General features: G+C 42.0%; 1 protein-coding gene across 1 annotated transcript in view; it reads left to right on the top strand.

Annotated features, from left to right (window-relative positions):
* The window catches only part of insrb (insulin receptor b), a 120,840-nt gene extending 110,216 nt beyond the window's left edge, over window positions 1-10,624 (top strand). The window contains exons 13-23 of the mRNA XM_034217784.1: window positions 288-441; window positions 1,032-1,180; window positions 3,572-3,728; window positions 3,826-3,922; window positions 4,383-4,450; window positions 5,929-6,158; window positions 6,599-6,709; window positions 7,514-7,676; window positions 8,620-8,749; window positions 9,021-9,155; window positions 9,969-10,624. Of these exons, the coding sequence (XP_034073675.1) occupies window positions 288-441; window positions 1,032-1,180; window positions 3,572-3,728; window positions 3,826-3,922; window positions 4,383-4,450; window positions 5,929-6,158; window positions 6,599-6,709; window positions 7,514-7,676; window positions 8,620-8,749; window positions 9,021-9,155; window positions 9,969-10,320 (1,746 nt within the window). The 3' untranslated portion in view covers window positions 10,321-10,624. The remainder of the gene's footprint in view (window positions 1-287; window positions 442-1,031; window positions 1,181-3,571; window positions 3,729-3,825; window positions 3,923-4,382; window positions 4,451-5,928; window positions 6,159-6,598; window positions 6,710-7,513; window positions 7,677-8,619; window positions 8,750-9,020; window positions 9,156-9,968) is intronic.
* The last annotated feature ends 1,864 nt before the right edge of the window (window positions 10,625-12,488 follow it).

Genomic DNA, 12,488 nt, shown 5'->3' with positions numbered 1-12,488 from the left:
GAGAACTAAAATAGAAATCTATACATTCCTTTAAACTTTTTTCTTTATTCATAGTTTTTTTAATACAATCAAATATGTAAGCCTCTAATGTACACTTATTATCACCAAAACCTCACATATTTTATCTTTTGTCTGAAACAATGTCACATAGAGCAGTTACTGTTCACTCAACTGTCAAAAGAAGATATTTTTCTCTGTGAAATATTGTCCATATGTTGCTTGATTAACATGAACTCATATCCCCTTCACTGCTGGAGTACTCACACCTGTCTGATGTTGCTGCTCAGGTGGAGCTGAAGGTGTTCTCCAAGGAGTCCTCGGTGATCTCCAACCTGCACCACTTCACCAGCTATAAGATCGAGATCATGGCCTGCAATCACCCCACCGAGATAAAGCGCTGCAGCATGGCCACCTACGTCAGCGCCCGCACCATGCCCGAGGGTGAGGACACACACATCTCACACACACCTCACACTCATACACACTCGGTGGAAAGTTCACTGGGTACAGTAGATGCATGAAAACAAAATGTAGAAGCAGCTCTGTTTCTAAGTCTCCATGCAGTGAATACATTAAAAACATCTTTCCTCATCTACTTATTTATTTGTATTTTTTAAAACCTTATTTTCTGGGTTTTTAATATGTCTGAGAACGAGGAATAGATACAAATGTAATTATTTCACACACATGAATCATATGCCAAGAATTACTGTTTTTAAGTAGATAAGCAATTTTTGTGGAATCGTTGGAGTACGCATGGCTTCATGTAAGGAAACGGCATAAGAATAATGGCAGCAAATTTAACATTTTGGTCCAAGTAAACATAGTCATTGAGATTTCCTGACACATGTAGCTGTAAGAAAGGATATAGTGGGTCAAAAATAAACGCACATATGCATTCAAAGCACATGAGCACCCAAAAAAAACACTTTCTAGAGACAGTCAGGAACAAAAGATAATAACTTGAAGTACATGCAGTTCTTTCTGCTGCATGTGTTTTTAATGCTTGTCTCCATGTGTGGTTCCTGCAGTGAAAGCAGACGAGATCCCAGGCGAGGTTACCCATGAGATCGTGAACGCCGAGCCCCCCTACGTGATGATCAAATGGGAACCGCCCCGCTCCCCAAACGGCCTCATCATCCTGTACGAGGTTTTCTACAGGAAGGTCGGAGAATCGGAGGTCAGTATCAAACATCTCCACGCCTTTAGGGAGGAGGAGGAGGAGGAGGAGGAGGAGGAGGAGGAGGAGGAGGAGGAGGAGGAGGAGGAGGAGGAGGAGGAGGAGGAGGAGGAGGAGGAGGAGGAGGAGGAGGTTTCCTTTAGAGAAGGGCACAGGAAACCGAAATGATTTGTAGGAAGGAGAAGCACAAAGACAGGTGCATTAGAAACATGGATGCAGGTAAGAAGAGACCCAGGAGAGACAGGCAGGAAAAACATCTTCAAATTCTGTCTGGTTTTTGCGTTAACGCAAAAAAAATTAACGCCACTAATTATTTTAACGCGATTAACGCATGTGTATTTTTTTTCCTCGGCCGCCCCGTAGTTTCAGAGCGCATCGAGTTTAAAATACCATCTACAAGCTGATGCTGACAGCCCCGCTCCTGCCGCCCGCTTGTGGCAGACCACACTTCCACGCTCACCGGCAGGCACCGACTGGCTGTTGGGAGGACCGGGAGGGTGTGTGTATGTGTGGCCCGAGCGAGCGAGAGAGAGACCCTACGTGCATTGTTGTTGTTAGCATCTGGTGCTAGCTAGCTGCGCTAACGGATACAAGGAGCTGTTTAAATGAAAACATTTCGCCACAACTGCGCCGAGCACTTGACTTTATGCAGGAAGCCAGACAGTGGGACATTGTACGAAAAGTCAGCACACTCAGTGCGCAACATGATTGCAGCGTCCAGGCAGCTCCCGTTCGAGCAAATGCCTTGAGTTGCACATAGCTCCAACGATCCATCACTCACACACACACACACACACACACACACACACACACACACACACACACACACACACACACACACACACACACACACACACACACACACACACACACACCATTTGTATTGTATTATTGAATGAGAGGTTCCAGGTTGAATTGAGGCGAATATTTGTAATATTCAGAGGTTGTTGTGTTTAATATTCATGAGAATATTTTAATCGACTGACAGCCCTAGTTTTTATACATCCTCCTGGGAACCGAATAAAATATGGTCTTCGAATTTCCTTTTTAGGGTTAAAAAAAAACATCTTGCAATTTAGACTTTTTTGAAATGTACAGTATGTCCACTCTAGAGGACCTGAAGACTATTTCAGTGTGAAAAGACAGCCAGGATGTAATGATAAACTACGTAACATATTATGCTTATGGAGTGATTTTAATACAAGAATAAATTCACCTTTAATTAAAGATTAAACAAGTAATTGATCCGAACATTGCTGTATATTCGACTTACATTTTTTTTTTTTTAACTCCCAACGTTAGCTAGTTTCTCTGCAGTCATGTCGTTCCTCCTGTGTGAGCAGTGTGTGTGATTCTGTGAGTGTGTGTGTGTTGTTGTTGTTGTTTACCCTGCAAATGTGAGATCTGGTTTCTCAATGCTATTCCTCGATGCACCGCCTGACCCCAGGAGCCGGCTCTGTTACCATAGCGACAGAGGCAGGCAGGAAGACTGGGATGCAGCAGCAGGGACATCTGCACCGAAAAGAAAAAGCAGATTTATTTAAAGAGACATTGATCACATGACAGAAGTTCAAATATAATATATGGTTTATTGCAAAGAGGCAAGATTAACACATGTTGTATATTAACTTTCAATTGACTATTGATTACATGTTAAACTCATTCTTATGCAGTGTGTGTGTTTTGTCGTGCGTGTTTTATCGTGCTCAGGTGTGTGTGTTGTCTCCTGCTCAGGTGTGTGTGGTTTCTTCTGCTCAGGTGTGTGTGTTTTCTCCTGCTCAGGTGTGTGTGTGTTTTCTCCTGCTCAGGTGTGTGTGTTTTCTCCTGCTCAGGTGTGTGTGGTTTCTTCTGCTCAGGTGTGTGTGTTTTGTCGTGCTCAGGTGTGTGTGTTTTCTCCTGCTCAGGTGTGTGTGGTTTCTCCTGCTCAGGTGTGTGTGTGTTTTCTCCTGCTCAGGTGTGTGTGTTTTCTCCTGCTCAGGTGTGTGTGTTTTCTCCTGCTCAGGTGTGTGTGTTTTCTCCTGCTCAGGTGTGTGTGTTTTCTCCTGCTCAGGTGTGTGTGTGTTTTGTCGTGCTCAGGTGTGTGTGGTTTCTCCTGCTCAGGTGTGTGTGGTTTCTCCTGCTCAGGTGTGTGTGGTTTCTCCTGCTCAGGTGTGTGTGTTTTCTCCTGCTCAGGTGCGTGTGTTTTCTCCTGCTCAGGTGTGTGTGTGTTTTCTCCTGCTCAGGTGTGTGTGTTTTCTCCTGCTCAGGTGTGTGTGTTTTCTCCTGCTCAGGTGTGTGTGGTTTCTCCTGCTCAGGTGTGTGTGTTTTGTCGTGCTCAGGTGTGTGTTTTTTCTCCTGCTCAGGTGTGTGTGGTTTCTCCTGCTCAGGTGTGTGTGTGTTTTGTCTCCTCAGGACCACACAGGCTGTGTGTCTCGCCCGGCCTACCTGAAGTCCGGCGGGACGAAGCTGTCTCTGGTTCAGCCGGGGAACTACAGCGTGAGGGTCCGCGCCACCTCGCTGGCAGGGAACGGGTCCTTCACTAAGACCACCTACTTCTTCATGCCCAACCGTAAGACCCCCGGCTGAACAAACCAAGACCTACTTTAGAATGACAGGTTATTACTCTTAAATTGAGACCTAACTTTTAAACCTGTTTGTTTTTACAGCGGATCAAGGTCTGATCTGGATCGTGATGGGTCCGGTGATCTGCTTCATCCTGCTGCTGTTTGTGGGAGGGGGAGTCTTGGTGATCTTCAAGAAGAGGTAGGATCTTACATCGGCACAAACTATTTAATTAAAAAAAAGATTTACTTCAATATAATTTATATCACAATAAATGTACATTTTAAAACGTCATATTTCTTCTTTTTAATGGTTTTATACAAAGAAATGTAAATACTTTTTTTTTGTGTTTGAGCCGGTATTGTCGTGTCATCATTCTTTATGTGTATCTTTTGCCTTTAAACATATATATTTTACAATCAAGATGATCTACATATAACCTGAGCTGATTACTCTCTATCAGATTAAAGAGGGAATGCTGCTCATTTCCTTTCAAAAACTTCGGTTATATTTTGAAGAATAGGGTTTAACTTTGAATACTTTGAGCCAAGGATCCATCAGGAGTGTATGACGGGACAAATAAAGAAACCCATTCTGGAGAATGTTCACATCTTAATAATGTTGTCAGAGTCTCAAGATGGTTTCTGTGGTTGTGTTTCAGACAAACCGAAGGACCGACCGGACCTCTGATCGCCTCGTCAAACCCCGAGTACATCAGCACCACCGACGGTGAGAAAAGCATTGAAATTCAAGACGGGCAACATCTTTTTATGTATTTCAAAAGATAAGTTATTATTATTTTAGATTAGATAAGATTGGATGTATTTATCCCAAATGGGGGATTATTTTTTACTCAGCAGCATGTTGATAAGGCATTGCACAGGAGTTAAAAATGAAGGAATGCACTATTTCAATCAGGAGAGACGGTTTTGATGTAAGAATACATATTTATTGCAGAGATACACAAATTAATGTAATGGTGATTTTGGCGATTAGGCCCCGTTGTGCAGGAAGTCATTCGGGAGGGGAGAACCGATCCGATGAAATCCCCCCCGGGGTCTAGACACTGGTGGTGGTGAATGGATAGTTGGGGTCGGTCTGAAGGGGAGGGGCTTAACTTGACCCTGGATTCAGAGGGACGGGAGGTGAAAAGGGTTGCGTCGAGTCACCTGAAAAGACAGCTGTCCGAGAGGGGAGAGCAGACTTAAAAGGTTTGGCAGAGCGCTATGATAGGCTCTTGGGAATAGAGCGAAGTGATTGGTTAAGCTGGAGAGTGACGCCCCCCGATCACTTATTGAGAGGAGAGAGAGTGGGAATAGTAAATGAAGAGTAAAGACGGTCTTCCTGGTTGAACTTACGCTGAGCTTCATACAGTTAACATTCTAGAATAATAGTCCAATATAGTACTATAAACATAACACTACTGTATATACGTTATAAAAGTGTTTAAAGTAGTTGCAGGCTACAGAAAAGTGCTGTACAGTGCACTGGTAGAACATTTTCAACCTCTTGCTGCACACATTGAAGGGAACAGCATCTTGATGACTATATAGCACTTTTCATACAACACATGCAGCTCAAAGTGCTTTACAAAATGGCACATCGCAAGTTAAAAACAAACAACAACAAATTTCCCTCAGATTATTTGTTAAGAACTTTAAAAGGTACATGCAGCAAAATATAACATGTTATCAGGTAGACACAAGGAGGTACAATGCATGATAATTAAAATAAATAATGGTTTCTCTCTGACAGATAAGACACAAGACAACTGAATCGGTGGAACAATATAAAATATAAAACCCCATAAAACAAAGTGAGCGTATAGGTACAACGATATATAGTTATATATAACTAAACATGGAGAAGCAGCGTTCAGTTATTATGCTCCAAATATCTGGAACACTCCCAGAAACCTGCCGGTCCGCTGCAACTCTGACTACTTTTAAATCCAGGCTGAAGACTTAATTGAACTATTCACATCTTAAACTGCACTGTAACTTTTATTCATGTATTTTCTTATTTTAACGTTTATTTGATTATTTTATGCTTTTTAATGACTGTTTTTAAATGCCATTTTCTTAATAAGCACTTTGAATTGCCTTGTGTTGAAAGGAGCTACAGTATATACATAACCTTGCCTTGCCTTGCCTTACAACAGAAACACAAATACAAATGTAATGGTGCTTTTGTCTTGTTCTGTGCAGTGTATGTCCCCGACGAGTGGGAGGTTCCCCGGGATAAGATCTTGGTGATGCGGGAGCTAGGGCAGGGCTCCTTCGGGATGGTGTACGAGGGTCTCGCGAAGGACATCATCAAAGGAGACCCCGACACACGCGTCGCTGTGAAGACGGTCAACGAGTCGGCCAGCCTGAGGGAGAGGATCGAGTTCCTGAACGAGGCGTCCGTCATGAAGGCCTTCAGCTGCCACCACGTGGTACGACGCTACACAACGCTTAGTTATTACTCTCACAGCTTTGATGCAAAAGTTGTTTATCAGACTCAGAAACAGGTTTATTACTGAGTAGGTTTACATATACAAGGATTAGCTTTGATGTACAACAAACATTCATAAACACAGGGGAATTAATCACATTGGAATGGATACTTTGTCTGGTGCCTTGCTCAAGGGCATTACTCAGAAAATGTAAACATGTGCAGTACAACAGAATTTGCAGTGGAATAGCTGTGCAGTTTGAACAAAGGTAGCATTGTGCAGAAAGGTACGAAGTATACAGGGAATGTGCATGGTTGTCAACACATGGGAGGAATACCAGTGAAGAAGAAGTGATTTGAAGTGCTCTCCAGCCCCTAAAGGTAAATATAGTTTCATCCCTCTGTATGATGGTGTGTGTGTTTCTTTATTCCTCCCTGCAGGTGCGTTTGTTAGGCGTGGTTTCCAAAGGGCAGCCCACCCTGGTGGTGATGGAGCTGATGACCCACGGAGACCTGAAGAGTTACCTGAGGGCGCTGAGACCCGACTCTGAGGTACGATACATAACATCCTATCAGCAGATCATTACAGCTCTCATGTTATTCAGCTTCTGATATATAAACACAACTACTCTATTTTAACTGTTATCTCTTTTATTGTGTTGCACTGTTGGAGGAGGCTGTGACCTAAGATTTTCATTGATGTATCTACACTGTAGCTAGACAGACAGGCAGGCAGGCAGACAGACAGGCAGACAGGCAGGCAGACAGGCAGACAGACAGGCAGACAGACAGACAGACAGACAGACAGGCAGACAGACAGACAGACAGACAGACAGGCAGGCAGACAGACAGACAGACAGACAGACAGACAGACAGACAGACAGACAGACAGACAGACAGGCAGACAGGACAGACAGACAGACAGACAGACAGACAGACAGACAGACAGACAGACAGACAGACAGACAGACAGACAGACAGACAGACAGACAGACAGACAGACAGACGGGTACTTTATTGATCCCAATTTGGGAAATGTTTGCGTTGCAGCAGCATAAAAAACAAAGCAATGTACATAAGAGAAATTAAGACACTAAAACGGTCCAAAATATTTCTGAAATAGCATTAAAAACAAAACAAAAAATATATATATATATATATATACGTGGATGTGGAAAATATACATGTGGAAATACACATTTCCAGTAACAAATATAATGCAGGATATTATTGTGCAAGAAATTGATTACTCAATATTGAATTGAATATAAATGTATAATGTACAGTGGGAGTTTAAGTCCAGCATGACAATAAAAGCCTTCAATCTTGAATCACTGTCTCTTTGTGTTTTCGCAGCACAACCCCACCGGCCGCTCCCCCCCCATCCTGAAGGAGATGATCCAGATGGCCGCAGAGATCGCAGACGGGATGGCTTACCTCAACGCCAAGAAGTTCGTCCACAGAGACCTGGCAGCCAGGAACTGCATGGTGGGCGAGGACTTCACCGTCAAGATCGGAGGTACGGAGAGACCCCATGATCTGTCTGTTGGTCTGACTGTAATCACAACTACCACAAAAAGACTGGCCCTATTCCCATCAAACTTAGTGGAAGGGTGTAGCGTGGACCACAAGGAAGCACTAATTATATTTTTGTAAGGCTTAGTTATATAACATGGATGATAAATGCTTATCTTTCAGTTTGGAAGATAGGGTGTTTGTGCTGTGAAATTGAAATAATGGGGAAAATGACTAGAAACATTGTGTTGTGTTTCTTAACTATTAAGCATTAAAACACATTTTCGTATTAGTGTCCATGTTGTTTCTACATTTAAAGTAAGAAGAATAACATCAAAACTTGGGAAATGGGACCGTTGAGCCTTTCTCTCGTTTGTTTTGCTTGTTGTTCTTTCTGCGATACCAGTTAACATTTTTAAGACTTTACCCACAACATGGCCATTTGTTTATGGATTTCTTACCGTTTCACACCTTGATTTCTGGTAAACAATCAGAACCTCGAGAAACGTTTTAACACCGGGTTGCGTTTAACAACTTAATTAAACAAAAGCATGCGAAGTGCGAGAATCCAACTCTCATTTATCCATTCGTAAACTCACTACTTCACAAACACATGATTTATTTCTAAAAGTACACTTTTTACAAACACGCTTGCATGAGCTTACAGTACTTGCCCATGTAAATCCGACTACTTAAATGTTTGGATCCAGTTAAGCTGTTAAACACGGCCACCATTTACTTTATTGATTCTTTGTTCACCAGACAAACAAGGTTATCTTTAAGAATGATAGGTTACACAGATTAAGACATTGATATTATAATGATCCTTTGGAGGTTACGTGTTCTAATTATGGCTGCTAACTGTGTTATTTTTTAATTAAACCACAAAGTGTGTTTATTTAATGTAAATATGTGAATACTGTGTGTGATATCGCTCTCTCTCGTAGACTTTGGTATGACCCGAGACATTTATGAGACGGACTACTACCGTAAAGGCGGGAAGGGTCTACTTCCTGTCAGGTGGATGGCTCCGGAGTCTCTGAAGGACGGAGTGTTCACCGCCCACTCAGACTGCTGGTGAGTCTCCTCTGAGGCTCCTGTGAAGATATTACAACCCTGAGTACATTACAGGTGTATTTAAACTGTGTGTGTGTGTGTGTGTGTGTGTGTGTGTGTGTGTGTGTGTGTGTGTGTGTGTGTGTGTGTGTGTGTGTGTGTGTGTGTGTGTGTGTGTGTGTGTGTGTGTGTGTGTGTGTGTGTGTGTGTGTGTGTGTGTGTGTGTGTGTGTGTGTGTGTGTGTGTGTGTGTGTGTGTGTGTGTGTGTGTGTGTGTGTGTGTGTGTGTGCAGGTCCTTTGGTGTGGTGATGTGGGAGATCAGCACCCTGGCGGAGCAGCCGTACCAGGGTCTGTCCAACGAGCAGGTGCTGAAGTTCGTGATGGACGGAGGATACCTGGACCGACCCGACAACTGCCCCGAGAGGATGTGAGTACACACACATCTACACACACACTCTTTAAGGTTTTCAGCTGAGAGAGGCTTGTGAACATTGGATCAAGCCAGGATCAAAGTTTCATTTTGTAGACATATTAGAGTCAACGGTTTCTGCTGAGGGAGTTTGGATATCTTTTTAATCACTCTATGAATCAGAAAATAAAGTCAACACCATTCAAACTAAATGTTCCCCGTGTTTTTGGGAATAAAATGTTATTTAAAACAGAATAAACTACCAAATCTAACTTTGAAACTTTCCCTGTTTATTACTTATATTAAGGCAATAATACAAGTTTTCTAAATATTATGTTTGAATATGGAAATGGAGCATTATCGAATGCTAACTTTTGTTGAATTCAAGAACCATTTACAGACACAAATAGACACATTCAGTCAAATAAAACGTAAATGGGGAGTTTGGAGGGTTTTATTTCCACCAATCAGAAAGAAGACATGTGATCATATCAGAAGAATCAGAATCAGGTTTATTAACAGGTAGGTTGACGCGTACGAGGAATTTGACTGACAGAAAACTATAATAACATAATTTTCTTTTTTAAATATAGCAGTATTTACATAGAAATAGAATGGAATAAAATGTATTAACAAATATTGTCCACGTTTTTATTGAATTCAAGAACCATTTACAGACACAAATTCAGTCAAATAAACACATAAATTAGGAGTTTTGAAGGTTTTATTTCGACCAATCAGAGAGAAGACATGTTCTAATATTGTCCAAGTTTCCCCTGTAGCGTCTCAGGGTTAACCTCGTGTCTCTCCCTCCTCCTCCTCCTCCTCCAGGCACAGCTTGATGCAGATGTGCTGGCAGTACAACCCGAAGATGCGCCCTCTGTTCCAGGACATCATCGAGATGCTGCGGGAGGAGCTGCACCCGTCCTTCCACGATCTCTCCTTCTTCTACAGCGAGGAGAACAAAGTGCCGGAGGCCGAGGATTACGACCTGGACCTGGACAACATGGAGAGCATCCCCCTGGACCCCTGCTCCTACTCCCAGAGAGAGGACTTGAGCAGGGACTCGGGGCCCTCGGTGGCCCTCAGGGGGAACTATGAGGAGCACGTCCCCTACACACACATGAACGGGGGCAAGAAAAACGGACGAATCTTATCGCTGCCCAGATCCAGCCCTTCCTAACATTTCCTGTTTCCATAAAAAACTGTTTAACCTCCCTTTCTCTTTCACACTGAAAACAAAAAAAACTGAACCGTTGAGTTAAATTAAACGTATTATGTCAACAGATTTCACACAACTGTATTATGAAAGCAATCATATTAAAGGTCCCCTATTATACTGTTTTTCATCAATATATTACAGGTCACACATGTTGATGTAGGAGAGACATGAAGAAGAGGGGACACATGTTGATGTAGAAGAGACATGAAGAAGAGGGGACACATGTTGATGTAGAAGAGACATGAAGAAGAGGGGACACATGTTGATGTAGAAGAGACATGAAGAAGAGGGAACACATGTTGATGTAGAAGAGACATGAAGAAGAGGGGACACATGTTGATGTAGAAGAGACATGAAGAAGAGGGGACACATGTTGATGTAGAAGAGACATGAAGAAGAGGGGACACATGTTGATGTAGAAGAGACATGAAGAAGAGGGGACACATGTTGATGTAGAAGAGACATGAAGAAGAGGGGACACATGTTGATGTAGGAGAGACATGAAGAAGAGGGGACACATGTTGATGTAGAAGAGACATGAAGAAGTGGATTTTGCATAATAGGTGACCTTTAAGTTTCAATATTAGGTTCATTAATACTATTGCTTTCCACTAACCTAATACAGTAATGTGGAATTAATTGATATAATACATTTAATGAAAGTGAACGGTTCAGTTTCTTCAGTGCTGTCCATCGTTTCTGTATCATTTTCTACTTCTTGGAGAAGCCCTTCAACTAAAAAACAGATCTCAGGACTTTTTACTTTCTCCCTCGCCTCCCACACAGGCAGGCGAACGGATGCTTTTTTTTTTACAATCTTCCTCTAACAACACATCAGACTTTCTATATATTGTTTTTCACTATTGCCACGTTTCCAGGACTCCTCGTGACGGAAACAGATAGAAAACTAAAACTGTGAACACGACAAACCTTAGACAACCAAGAAGGCTGCTTAGACTCGTCCCGCCTCCTCCTCCTCCTCCACCAATCAGCATTTCCACATCTCTGTGCTTTTTCTATCTCTTCAAGTGAAACTCAGATAGTGGCCTTTTTGTACATGGCCTACAAACAAAGTGTCTATCAACTTGATCCTAGAACAAACTTTATTATTATTATTCCTAGAGGAATGTTTTTCTTTTTTTTTGGTTCTGCAGAATTCCAAACGTCACACAGATTCATCGGGTGTTTTGGTGAATTAATTTATTTTTCTCTTCTCTTCCTCAGTTTTTATTTCTGTGTCCTCACTATATGGCTGAAGGATATTTAAACAGTTAAGAATTGGACAAAAGAGTTCCTCAGACTGACCAATAGCCGCTGCTTTGATATATTTGAGTGGATATAGAAATATAGAAATATATATAATATATATATATATGGAATATTGGTGTTGACATACCAATATTTCATATATAATATATGACCTATTGATGTTTTCTTTTGTAAATAGTTCATATTTGTAATATTTTTCATCAAGAAGCTTTGCTAGTATTTGTTTTGCCAGGTTTTTTTCTGGGTTTTTACATTTTTTCTTATTTTTATAGCCCCTGAAATCACACTAATCTACCATCAGTGCGTCTTAGGCCCAACCGTGTTTCTCCGTGTGGATGGGAAAGGATATATAAGCCCCGAAATATTGTCAACTCACTGCATCATCTTTTATAAACCCTCTTCCCGCTGAGAACTGTCAATATTTGGAGGCAACAACGGGAAAAAAACGGACGTAAATAACCAAAAAAAAGCTTTAAAAAGGGGAATGAGGTCTTGTGGGTGGAAGTGCACCTGTTGTCTGCTCACGTCCCGCTGGAGCTGAGGTCTTTACAGGATTATTATTTTATAACATTTTGGTGCTGGTTGTTGAGTCGCTGAGGTTAGAGAGCGTAGAGATCCTTTGCCTGATTTTCTTCCTGGTGTTGGGACAGTCGTGCTGCTTGGATCAGGGCAGGGTGCGAAATCAAAGGGTTTATATCATGAAAAACTCGCTTTTTTCTGTGCTTACGCTCAAACTAATGGAAATATGGATTACTTACCAACCCACAATCTGGAAGATAAGACAACACGGACACAGTTTTTTGATGGATGCAACCTCCTCTGTAGAGCAGTGAAGCCTAAGAAACCTGCAGTTCATCATG

The sequence above is a fragment of the Gymnodraco acuticeps genome, unplaced genomic scaffold (assembly GCF_902827175.1).
Source record: "Gymnodraco acuticeps unplaced genomic scaffold, fGymAcu1.1, whole genome shotgun sequence".
NCBI classification, from domain to species: domain Eukaryota; kingdom Metazoa; phylum Chordata; class Actinopteri; order Perciformes; family Bathydraconidae; genus Gymnodraco; species Gymnodraco acuticeps.
This window is presented reverse-complemented; position numbering and strand designations above follow the sequence as displayed.